General features: G+C 38.5%; 1 protein-coding gene across 1 annotated transcript; it reads left to right on the plus strand.

Moving 5' to 3' along the window:
* Positions 1–450: 450 nt before the first annotated feature.
* LOC129238797 (uncharacterized) lies at positions 451–3234 on the plus strand. Its single transcript, XM_054873986.1, has 3 exons — positions 451–620; positions 739–1030; positions 1091–3234. Exons 1-3 carry the CDS (start codon positions 489–491, stop codon positions 3043–3045), a joined length of 2379 nt encoding a protein of 792 aa, XP_054729961.1. The 5' UTR covers positions 451–488; the 3' UTR covers positions 3046–3234.
* Positions 3235–13282: the final 10048 nt, after the last annotated feature.

Here is a 13282-nt window from a genome sequence, read left to right on the forward strand (position 1 = left end):
AACATTTTTTCCTAAATATGTAAATAAGAAAAGTAAATAAATAAATAAATAAATAATTTAATTCACCAAAGACCGCGAATTTCGCTTTTTCACCTGTTGCACAAATAGTTAATTGAACGAAAGTAAATTAGACGCTTTTGAAGCCTAACAAATATTTCGTGCCAAAACAAGCTTCTACAATTAGCTCAGCCGCATACTACGAGCATTGCCATTCCATCATGAACTGGCGAGCCAAAAGAGCTCATATTAAGTATAGCAGCATTTCGCCAAACGCAATGCTCGTGTGAAATTATTTTACCACAACAGACAACGTGCGATTAGTGAAAACTCGTTTCGTCAAGTGAAATTGGAAGCAACAAATTGATCACATCTTACATGCCAGAAGTCACAAACATGTCGAGTTCAAGTTCACATCACAATGTTCAAATTCAAAATAGATTTAAGATGTTTCCAAGAAATACTAACGACTAGTTGTGATTTATATAAAGATGAATTTACTAGACGGCAAGCAGTTAGTACGCGAAAGTTCCGGTTATATTGAAGAGCAAAATAGCATACGGAAAAAAATGGGTGTGCATGCAAAACTGGCGTGGATTGCATTATTTTTTTGTCTGGGTTTGGTAAGCTGGCTACACCGTTAATAATGTTGCATATAAATGTATGTACATCACAATACAATGGACTAATGGACTGTTTTTTGTGAATCCCCATAAAATATACAATGTATATTACCTGTAGATTGCTTTGGCCCAATGTATACCGATCGAAATCATCTATACCGGTCAAGGCTGTGAATACCCGTCAAAATTGGGCTATTCCGTAAATGTGCCGAGTGTGCCGAAATCAAAGAAATACATACCCAATGAATACGGTTATAGAGTTGACGTACCAACACCGCGTCAAGCAAAAGCGAAAGTTACGTACAGTTTTGATTTCTCGGTCGAAGAGCCACGTCCGCCGAAACCTGTTAAGCCCACCACTAAATTGAATCTGTTCGCCAAGGTCGATCGTATAGCAATGAATAAGGGCGGTGAGTTTAGGCGTGTGTATGTGTTTGAATGAAATAATTGTAACAATTACTTTCTTGAAGATTACGAAGATAGTTACGCCGCACCATCTGCGCCGTCTGCCTGCCGTTGTGGACAATGCGGCATCTCCAAGCCGCTCTATAGGTATGTATTTAATAATATGGCACCTATATGCAACTGCCGACGTCCGAACTGCCAATGTAATCGAAGTCGTGCGACATCAACTCCCTACTCGGCAAATGCGATTTTTATGGGTCCTCCGTTAATTGACTTGATGCCTTTATCAAAGCCTTTGAAAGCTGGTGATGGCAATGGCAACGGAGATGACGGATATGTCAATAACGGCAGTGGCGGTGTGGGGGCTGGCGCTGTTAATTCACGTCGTAAACGCGATTTGCAACACACTCTCTTTCGGCCACGAAAGCTTACTACTGAACGATCAGGTCGTTTTGTAAAGTTATATCACAAGAACTTGTCCGAAAAGCCGCATCGTTTGTTTAACTTTGAAGGCCCCGCCAATAAACGACAACACTCTCAACAAATACCGAAGAAAATGAAGCGTAAGGCGAAGAAGACACACTACACACATCATCGCTCACGGCTCGTGAAGCGCGACATCAAGGGTGAGTACGAATTGCTAGAAAAGGAACGTGAGCAGATGGATCTGACTTTACCTGAAATCATACAATTTATGCCCGAAACATTGCAGCCCAGTTTTAAAAGGGGTCAATGTTATTTTGGTTGCGGTTCACAGCGGCCCAACCAATCCAAGCCAGCTCAAAGTAACCCCGGCACTACCAACAACAGCAACTGCAGTCCCAGCTCAACCGAATACAGCGTCAATAGTAAGGAGGTCAGTGTAGACAATCCCGCCGCTATCACTACATACACTGACAACAACAACAATAGCAGCAAAGATGGCATCATCGACATGAGCCTAGAAGTGACCACAAACGGAGATGTAGGCCCAAGCGGAGATGTAGACACGGATGGAGATATAGTCACAGGCGGAGATGTAGATATAGGCGGAAATGTAGACACAGATGGAGATGTAGACACAGGTGGAAATGTGGACACAGGTGGAAATGTGGACACAGGCGGAGATGTAGACACAGATGGAGATGTAGACACAGATGGAGATGTAGACACAGATAGAGATATAAACACAGGCGCAAATGTACACATAGGCGGAGATGTAGACATAGTCGGAAATGTAGACACATACACAGCCATAGATAACGCGCAATTTCCCCAGTACGGGAAAGCGACAAGCATCCAAGAAAGTCTGCTCAACGAAATCAAAGACTCTTCCGCACAAAATGCCATTAGCACTTCATACACAAAGCGCAATGCGGCAAACTACAATTCCGGTAGGTCGACGCCATCAGCTGAATCAGCGTACCCCAGATGTAGAATGTGCATGCCGACATTGCTAAAGAAAAGAGCTTACCGCGCACATTTGTCAACAGTGCCACCGATTTCCATTAACCCAATTTATACGCCGCAAAAACCAACGTATGCGAAAACTGCATATTCAGCAGCACCGCCAACAGCTCATGCGGCGACGTCGCGCTACTTTTACGATAACATCGGTCGCAAATACTTAAAAATTAATGACCGATCGCGTGATGTGGCTTCTACAATTTTGGTGCCAGACCCAGTGGACCGGCGCGCTATACCTCTGCGGTTTGACGGCGATTTAGAAGCACACCCATGGGTCTACTCCAGTTACCCGCAAGATGAGTTGTCATTTCTATCAGCTCAACGCTATCCAGTGCAACATATTAATAATGAACAATTAGATCAAATAATCGCAGACATTCTGTTTCGACATCCAGCATTCATGGAAGCCACATCACACCTTGATGGCTCGTTAGTGGATCCCGAACCGTTGCTAGAGCAGGAAACGTGGGAGTTTATTAAAAAACTTATCGAAGGCCGGTTGAGCCTACGGTTTGGTCAAGAATATGACTATGATGATCCACAGCTGCACCCCCTATTACCGTCGCTGTTCTAGATACCAACAACAACAATGTTTTTTTCTGTTTTTGTTTTAAAATTTGGTTTAACAAATTTTAGCATTCTGCTAAAGGATCCTGAGGATCCTGTTTCCCTAATTAGTAATAATAGCTGTAAAAAGAAATGTAAATTGAATTGTAACTAGTTATAATAAACTTTCAGCTGCTATATTATTTTTAAGTCGATACATTTTGATTGCCTCACTTTTTGACTTTTGCATTTCATTATTTTCTTATTCTTTTTCTTGTAGTTGGGATCGACGTGGGTATTGAATGAAAACGATTAGCAAAAATCCGCAAAGTGCATAGACCCAATCACACAACGGCTATTTCATAGTACTACATTTCCCCTATAAGCGTACCTGCATTCTACAATTTTCGTCTTACTTTACAATAAAAGTATTTTTATACATAAACTAATTTGAGAAGTGCCTAAGTTTCGTTTTTAAAAAATTGCCAGCTAGTTATTTATGGGAAATTCCACACTGTTTATTATTCATGATAATTCACTTAGACTCTGTCTGTGCCATGCGTTGGTATTATATTGAATTTAAATTTGCGTTCAATGCAAACCACAGATCTTATGAAATGATATGTTTTGAAAACCAAAAATCGATCTGCTGTATTAAGTTCTTAAAAGACGGCGTGCGCTCTGAGTCTGCCATGAGACAAGCGTAATACCCAACGCCTTTCCATTTCGAGTTTTTTTTACTACAGGATCCGGCCGTCGAAGTATAACCAATTAAAAAGCCCATAAATTCAGTTTGGAAAATTATGTATATACATATATAATTGGCACGTATACCCTTTTTGGGTGTTCGGCCGAGCTCCTCCTCCTATTTGTGGTGTGCGTCTTGATGTTGTTCCACAAATGGAGGGACCTACAATTTCAAGCCGACTCCGAACGGCAGATATTTTTATGAGGAACTTTTTCATGGCAGAAATACACTCGGAGGTTTGCCATTGCCTGCCGAGGGGCGACCGCTATTAGAAAAATATTTTTATTAATTTTGGTTTCACCGAGATTCGAACCAACGTTCTATCTGTGAATTCCAAATGGAAATCACGCACCAACCCATTCGGCTACGGCGGCCGGAAATTTACTTTTATTTAATTCAAAGTAAAAAATGTGTAAAAATAATATATTACAAAATTAAAATCAATTAGCTTTTGCTCGATATTACCACGCTTTGCCTTGACTATGGCCTTGAGACGGTTCAGAAATGAATCGCAAGCTGCCCGAATGTGACTCGCAGGTATTTTGGCCCACTCGGGGACAATGTCTTTTTTCATTGCCTCGGGACTGGTGACTCATTTACCTCCGACCTTGCTCTCCAAAATGACCCAATAATCCATCGGATTCGCGCCTGATGAATTTGAAAGCCATTGTGTGGACGTCATGAAGTTCGGAACGTGGATTTTTAGCCATTCTTGGTTCACTCGAGCTTTGTGAGATAGTGCCGAGTCCTGTTGAAACGTTCATGGTTTACCACCGAAACGTTTGTTTGTAACTGCGACAGACTCGATGAAAACGATTGGAGAACGCCCATCTGCGATTTCAACAGCCCAAACCATTACCTGGTGCGGGTGCTGCCTCCTGGTGGTCAATCGATGATCCTATGAACGGTCGGTCAAATAAACCCCATCGCTTTGGGAGTTTACGAATTGATCAATTTCAAAAATTTTCTCGTCAGAAAACGCAATATTCGGAAATTGACCTCTTTCGGCCAACCGAAGCAACTCCTTCGCTCTCTCAAGTCTGACTTGTTGCTGCTTTGGTGAGAGATCATGCGCCTTTTGGATCTTGTAAGGTTTGACTTTGAGATCATTTTTCAGTGTGCGTCGGATGCTACGGTTAGATATTTTCACTTCTTTCGCAATTTGATTTGCACTTCGTCGAGGATTCGGCTCAAGTCGCTTCTTCACCTTCTGAACCATTTCGCTTCACGTTGTTCAGTCTTTTGATTGCCACCTCCATGGCGTTTCACGATACCACCAGTATCATTTTAACTAGTAATGGTGCGATAAACAAAAACTTTACTTTAAAGTGCTCGAGCTCACGAACAATTGCTGGTTGTGATTTTCCAGTTGAACAACGTTCACATCAGTTCGGCCTACATATGTTAGCAACGTTCTTTGGCCTATTGTTGATGGTATAGATATTAATCAAGGTTCTGTATTCAGTGATAACTGAAATTTGACACTCTTCTGGAAGTAGGGAGAAATGGGGAGAATGTGATCGCCCTCTGCGAAAATCATAGTAGAAATAGTACGCAAAGTAAACAATGTATTTGCAAGTTTTCAATATATTTGGTGTTTTAGTAGAAATGTTGAGGAAAACATGTAAAATATGCTTTGTTAATTTAACCAAAGTGTTAATTATCAGTGAAAATATTGCACTGAAATATCTCTCAAAACTAAAGTGAAACTAGTTCGATTCTTAATACTTACATTAAATGTAATGTTGTTTCTTGTGTATAATAATTAAAATTTTGTTGGTATTTTATCCAAATATTTTTAGTCAAACCTGCACTAAAGAGATAAATAAACGACTAAGTATAGTGGAAAACCTCTATAAAGAAAAACCACTTTTATTGCTTTATTCAAGATGTTATTTTCGCTGTCAAAGACAAAAACATATTTGGTTCAAAAAACTTCCATTAGACTCCTTACAAACAAACATTTCTAATACAAATGAAATGTATTTAATTTACAAAAAAAAATTGAAATCACTGTATTACAAACAAAGCGTAATTTGAAATAATACAAGGTGAAGTCCAAAATAGACAAGACTGGCGTCATAAAAATCTTTTTGATGACTTCGTTGAAAGTTGCATCCCTAGCATGGTGACGAATGACGTAGAATCCAAAGTTCCCCTCACAAAATTTTTTTTCACCATACCTAACGAGCAAACCTGGTATCTATCATCCTTGCATCCCTAGCTGACTTTCAGTGAAAGTTTGGTGAGCTTTGGTTCAGTGGAAGCGAAGTTATTTCGTCTAAAGTGTTAGTATGTTTGTGACATCGGTACAAAAATGAGTTTCGAACAAAGAGCTAATATCAAATGTTATTTTAAAATCGGTAAAACGTTTACCGAAACATTTGAATTGGTGAAAAAAGTTTATGGCAATGATTGGTTATGGCCAGAGTTCATGAGTGGTTTACATGTTTCAGAGATGGTTATGAGGACATAAATGACAATGAGCATACTCCATTGAAATTGTTCGTAAATTTATCAAAAATGAACCGAAATCATCGTTGGAATTCATGGAATCGGAATTGAATATCTCCAAATCATCGATTTATCAATTTTAACTGGTTATTTGGACTTACGAAAGGTCTGTACACGTTTCATTCCACACAAGTTAACTGAGGACCAAACATTGCTCAAAATTCAACATTCGATAGACCTCATTAAAAAGGCGAGAAAAACTTCCTTTGCAACATTGTAGCTGGTGATAAAACGTGGTGTTCACGAACCTGAAACTAAGCGTCAAAGTGCCGAATGGAAGGCCCCAGATGAGAGCCACCACTCAAAAAATCGCGTTTGGAGAAGTCAAAAATCAAGTCGACGCTCATTTGTTTTTACGATTCCAAGGAATTTGTCCACAAGGAGTACGCGCCAATGGGCCAAACCGTCAATGAAATTCAATATCTTGGCGTTTTGAAGCGTTTGTTGCATCGCATTCGTTGAATTCGCCCTGAATACCGCGAAGGAGGAAGCTGGTGCTAATTGCATAATAATGCACTATCCCATCGATCCACTCTTGTGACTGATTTTATAAGTAGAAATCGCACTTTAACCAGCAATCACTCACCGTATTCGTCTGATATGGCTCCCTGTGACTTCTACCTATTCGGAAAATTGCATTTGGTTATGAAAGAAAAACGTTTTGCGTACGTAGAGGTCATCCAACCGACTAGGCCATGTACCGACATCATGAAGAACATTTTTCTCAATGACCTGAAACACTCTTTCGAAAAGCTTTTAGATCGCGCAAAACAGTGTATTGAGGCCAGAGGCGACGATTTTGAACAAATAAACTCGGAGTTTTCAGAACAAAGCTTCTATCGTTTCTATTTTAGCTCAGTCTATTTTATTTCACCTTGTAAACTAGAGATTAAATTGAATTGCCACTCAGTATCGTTTTCACTATCAATATCCGCCCTGTTCTCAAATTCGCCCACTGCATCTTTGTTCCCCTTCCATTTAATTGAGAACATTTCATCGTCATCCTTAGCTCTATCACTATCAGTTTGTTGTTCGGTTGATTTTTTCTCAGTTCCCCTAATACTTCACTTTGTTTTCTACGCTTGGTTGCAACATTTAGTAAAATTCGCATTGAGTATTTGTTGAAATCGCATATAAAAGAATCTTACAATATTAGTAAGTAACTGACAGTCGTATAAAAATAACACTCAGATTATATGCGATTAAGCGATTCGAATTTATGTGTTAAGCTTTCCTGCAACTCTAGTAATGCGTGATGCAGCATCAAATCACTTTTATTGCTATGTGTAGATGATAAACTGCAACATCAATTGAAGTAGAATTCCAGAGTTTAGTAATCAGTAAATCAAGTATAAAGAGTTTGAAGAGAATTGGAGCATTTACTGTCCCTTGTTGCAAACTATTATTTACTTACTTACTAAGATGACACTATAACCGTATGTCGGTTTTGGCCGAATCTAAAACATGGCGCCATTTAGCTCGGTTCGCTGCTTGCCGGCGCCAATTGGTGACACCGAGTGCTGCCAGGTTATGCCTCACTTGATGTCCCCAACGGAGATTGGGTCTACCTCTTCCTCGTCGTCCACCAGTGGGTTCCCTCTCGAAGGACTGCCGTGCCCCTTTGTTTCCATTCGGACGGCATGACCCAGCCAACGTAGCCGCTGGATTTTTATTCGTCGAAAAGCGCATACAGCTCATTATTCCAACGCCTACGATACTCGGCGTCACCAACTTGGATAGGTAAGTTAGCAACTACTTTTTGTATGGTAAGGTGAACCCGTGATTTATAGCCAATAAGAAGTATGGTAGATATCAGCCCTTCGATCAACACTTGTTCGAAAGCTTTTCAATGTCCAAGAAGCAAGCTCCTGTTACTTGTTTTTTATTCCAGCTCCAGTTAATTTCGGAGGTCAAAAGGTTAATTGCATGTAAATATGTATGGTTGACTACCTATATTTAAAATCAAATTGTTTAGGATTCACTAAGTTGGTAGTTTTAGTGGCCTTGTTTATATCTCTGCTGATTACGATCTCAACAACTTTGCTAATGTTTGGTAACAAGCAAGATTGGTTGGAGATTTTTCAAACAGTTTTTATTCTTCATGATCAGTTTAGCTGTTTTCCAGATAGAAGGAAAGTGGGCATTATTCAAGATGTTGTGCAATATTCTGAAATTAGCTCTTGGGATAAGTTTTTTTTTAGAATGATGTTCCAAATTCCTTTGGTCTGAGTCTGAGTCAGTTTAGTTTTAAGATTGGAAAATGTATCTGAAAGCTCTATGAAACGAACAAAGACGTTGTCTGTTTGGCCTTCGGCTAAATTATTGGCTTGTTTGGTGGTATAAAAACTTGTTTCGGTAACTCGAACGCTGTCGAACAGTTTTTGTGTTTAAAAACTTATTGAAGCGTTCTTGCACCTGCAAGTGAACGAGATTGTTAGGTGTATACGGTTTTGAAGTTTGAATTGGTTCAAAATGAAATTCTACTATGTTCGATATATCTTCACTGTTGATGGAGTAATTGCGTGTTGTCAAATTTATTTCTGGTAGATTGCAATCCAGGCCAGCTGTTTGAAGTATCTGTGATGAGTTGAAAGGCTGCATTATTCTACATTATAACTGAATTAACCTTAACCTCTTGAGGGATGAAAAAACGTTAATTTTATTTTTCATTTTATTACTAGTTATTCAGCTTACATTTATAACAATTCAGTAAGATAAGAAAAATATAGAAAATAGTAATTTTTACAAAATAAAAATAATGTCCACATATGTGGCCATTTAGCGTAGAGTTCATCTATGAATGGAAAGATTTCAAAAAACCTAAACGTACACATATGGTATGTGCCGATGTCCCTGAAGAGGTTAAAGATTCGCACAGAGCCTGGTAACTACTTCCCATGACTTTCAAGTGTAACTGTTTTCAATTTTGAAGTAAAATAGGTAACCCCACGTTCATACGGAAAATTCAGGTTTTTTAAATAAATTAATAAGAGATATTCAGTTGTATGTGGATTTTATTTCATAGATTAATGTAACAAATACAAATAATAATTCAAGTATCTTTTAAACTTAAACTAGTGACAATAGAATCCAAAAGCATATATTCATGTGGACATTAAAATAGGTACTAAATAAATACGATGCAAAAGGAATTTAGTGATTATATAAAAAAATGGTTTCAATGGGGTTTAGGTCAGTTGACTGACTTGACCAATCCATAATTTTAACATTATTTTGTAAAAACCATTCACGTACTAACATTGAGAGGTGTCTTGGGTTATTATCTTGCATAAAAACCAGCGAAGGGGGCATATTATCCTCAGCAAATGGTAGCATCACTTCTTGAAGTATGTCCTTTTAAATAAATGTGTCCATTTTATTGGCGGCCGCCGTAACCGAATGAGTTGGTGCGTAACTACCATTCGGAATTCAGAGAGAACGTAGGTTCGAATCTCGTTGGGAGACCAAAATGACGAAAATTTTTTTTTTCTAATAGCGGTCGCCCCTCGGCAAGCAATGGCAAATCTCCGAGGGTATTTCTACCATGAAAAGCTTCTCATAAAAAATATCTACCGTTCGGAGTCGACTTGAAACTGTAGGTCCCTCCGTTTATGGAACAACATTAAAACGCACACTACAAACAAGAGGAGGAGCTCGACCAAACACCCAGAAAGGGTGTACACGTCAATTATATTTATGTAAAGGGTTTTCCAATATGTCTTATTTTGATATTCAAAGAAAAATGCCATTTTTTAATAAAAATGAGCGAATTTTTATTTCATTAAAAAGAGGAAGGTATGCCGTTACTAGTGGAAAATAACGTCAGGCAAATGACCACCACAACCACGCTTAGAGGACAATATCCTTTTCATGAAATTTTCCATAACCGAATTGCAAAGTGGCTGCCCTATGTCCTCGATAGCCTCACGCATTCCATCTTTGAGGTCTTGAATCGACCCTGGGCTGTTGGCGTAGACCTTCTCTTTCACGTGGCCCCAAAGAAAAAAGTCGCAAGGTGTTAAATCACAAGAACTCGGTGGTGAATTGTGATTACCTCTTCGAGAGATAACACGACCGGAAACTTTTCCCGTAAAAGATCAATGGTTTCGTTACTTTTGTGGCACGTAGCGCCGTCTTGTTGAAAATAAACGTTGTCCAGATCAATACCATCCAATTCGGGTCATAAAAAATCGTTAATCATCTCTCCATAGCGATAGATAGCACCTGTTATTGGAAAACCCTTTATATATATATTTTATTGGCTATGAGGTGAATAGGCTCTACTCCATACCAAGAGAAGCATCCCCAAATCTATATGTTGCCGCCTCTGTGCTTGACTGTGGTTTTGTTGTGAGCCGCGATAAGAACTCTTGTCCTTTAGGGCGTCTGACATTTCGCTCAGCATTATTTACAAGTAAATTTATTAGTGTTTCACCACTCCAAAGTATGTTATACCATTTTTTTATACTCTCTGATCCACACCATGACTTGTGCTTTTAAGCGAAACTTTCTTTCTTCCTCCAAATTTGCTTGTTTCAACAGAGGAACTTCACGAACTATTCTACCTGGTAGGTTCATATTGTACAATCGACGCCATACAGTTCTCACTGATACTATATTACATTATTGATTTCAGCTGCAATGACCTTGGGTGACTTAAAAGAATCCCTCCTGGCAAGAGTCATAATTAAATTTTCTGTAGTGATATTTTTCTTTTTGTCACCACGTCGTTCTGTGGATTAATTGGACTTTTGGGAGTTACAACAAAATTGTTTACCCGTCTAAGTGACTCAGTGATAAATTTGTACAATTTTTTTTGTTTGGCAACAAGCCACGCTCCTCAACTGTGCAATGCTGCGCGCGACCCATCTTTGAAAGAAATTCGTATTAATTATTGGTTGTTAAATTAACTGAAATTGACATTTTTGACATTTTAGACATTTTCTTTAACATCAAAAATGTCTGAACGTAATCGACGAAACCAAAATTGCACGTAATTAGCTGCTACAGAATCGGCACCATAAACACCATTCACAATTTCAGCGGTCTGACTTGCATTTTCGTCTTTATCAAAGAAAAACTGTTAAATGTATTTTCATTGACTTCCAGTGTAAAAACCCTAATAAACAAAGAACAGTAAAGGAATTTTTTTAGTGTAAATTATTTGATCGCTATTTTACGAGATATCGATCACTGCAGCCATCTGCCGAGAAAATAATGAATTTCTTTTTCCTCAAACTAATATGTATGTATGTACATATAACCTCCTACATTAAAAATTCTAAGAACCGTACGGATAATGAAAAGAAGTGCACAGTTAGAATTTTTGCAATAAACAATTTTATCATGCAGAATTTTAAGAGACAGAATTTTGAGTGCCGAATGTTGTATTATAAAAATTGTGTACCTATCCCGAATTAAAATGATTTAATTTTATTATTTATAGAAATCCAGGCGCCTTCATAAAAGGTGGTGGCAGTAGACCAACAACAATGTTCTGTACGTTTTCAAATAATGAATTCGCCTTGTTTCATTCTGAGCTGACAGCCACATGGACACGGCCAAAGAAAAAAAACAGATCAGCTGACCAGCCAACACCACCTTTAAAAGATTCGCCTTGTAGAAATCCATATTTTATAAATATAAAATAAAAAAATACAATTATTTTCTAAATCAAAATAAACACAAAATCGAGTTTTTGAGAAAAAATTTTTCAGCCAAGTGTTTTGGACTTATAAATTAAGAATAATAAATCTTGGAAAGAAAAAAATAAAATTTAGGACAATATTTTGGAGATTACAAAAAGAAAGTAGAAAATAATATAACCCTGACTTGCTTACCAATTCCAACTGTGTTTAATGTAACGGTATCTAGAAATGAAAATTATTATGAAATGAAATGGTGTATTTAATCAGTAACATCATATAATATGATTTGTTGTTTATAAATATAATTGAGTAAACAACTATAATTTTTCAATTCTACTCGCTTATAACGGGTGACCAATGACAGTTTTTCCAATTTTTAAGTTTCAACAATTTTCAATGTTACCAACGATATCTTCTTCTTCTTAATTGGCGCGATAACCGTTTACGCAATTTTGGCCGAGTTTAACAAAGTGCACTAGTCGTTTCTTTCTCGTGCTAACCACATGATCTTTCCCACGCAGAGAAGGCCTTGCTCTTCCTCTGCTACCACCAGCCGGTACCGCATCGAATACTTTCAGAGCCGCACCGTTTGTATCCATTCGGACGACATGACCCAGCCAACGTAGCCGCTGGATCTTTATTCGCTGCGCTATGTCTATGTCGTCGTAAAGCTCATACAGCTCATCGTTCCATCGTCTGCGATATTCGCTAAAGTGCAAAGCTGAAAAAATCTTGCGCAGAATCTTTCTCTCAAACACTCCAAGCGTCGCTTCATCGGATGTTGTCATCGTCCACACCTCTGCGCCATACGTTAGGACAGGCATGATGAGAGCCTTGTAAAGTGTTAGTTTTGTTCGTCAAGAGTGGACTTTACTACTCAATTGTCTAATTGGTCCAAAGTAGCACTTGTTGGCAAGAGAGATTCTACGTTGAATTTCAAGGCTGACATTGTTATCGGTGTTAATGCTTGTTCCCAAATAAAAGAAGTCTTTTACAACCTCGTAATCGGTACCGAAACCGATACGCGAGTGCGCCGACTGTTTGTTTGGTGGCAGGAGGTACTTCATTATACAGTTGTCAAAATATTTTGTAAGATTTGTCAACATTTCACACTGTTTGAACGACGCGAAACTAACAAAAAATATTATTTAAATACCAGTAAAAAAACTTCACATTCTCGAACGAGACCCATTTTTCAGCAATTAAAATATCTGTTATTGCAGCGAGTTCATTTCACAAACGTGCGACCAAGCATAAATGCACCCATAAAAATAGACGTCTGGCATGGCAGTACCATCGGGTCATATTTCTTTCGAAATGAAGAAGGAGATACCGTTTCTGTCATGGTCCTCAGT

The sequence above is a fragment of the Anastrepha obliqua genome, chromosome 2 (assembly GCF_027943255.1).
Source record: "Anastrepha obliqua isolate idAnaObli1 chromosome 2, idAnaObli1_1.0, whole genome shotgun sequence".
Classification (NCBI taxonomy): domain Eukaryota; kingdom Metazoa; phylum Arthropoda; class Insecta; order Diptera; family Tephritidae; genus Anastrepha; species Anastrepha obliqua.

Bases quoted from the DNA above. Each gene is read 5' to 3' on its own strand.
- LOC129238797 (XM_054873986.1), top strand. From the start codon at position 489: ATGAATTTACTAGACGGCAAGCAGTTAGTACGCGAAAGTTCCGGTTAT. The intron at 621-738 runs GTAAGCTGGCTA...TATTACCTGTAG, and splicing joins TATTTTTTTGTCTGGGTTTG to ATTGCTTTGGCCCAATGTAT. The intron at 1,031-1,090 runs GTGAGTTTAGGC...ACTTTCTTGAAG, and splicing joins TATAGCAATGAATAAGGGCG to ATTACGAAGATAGTTACGCC.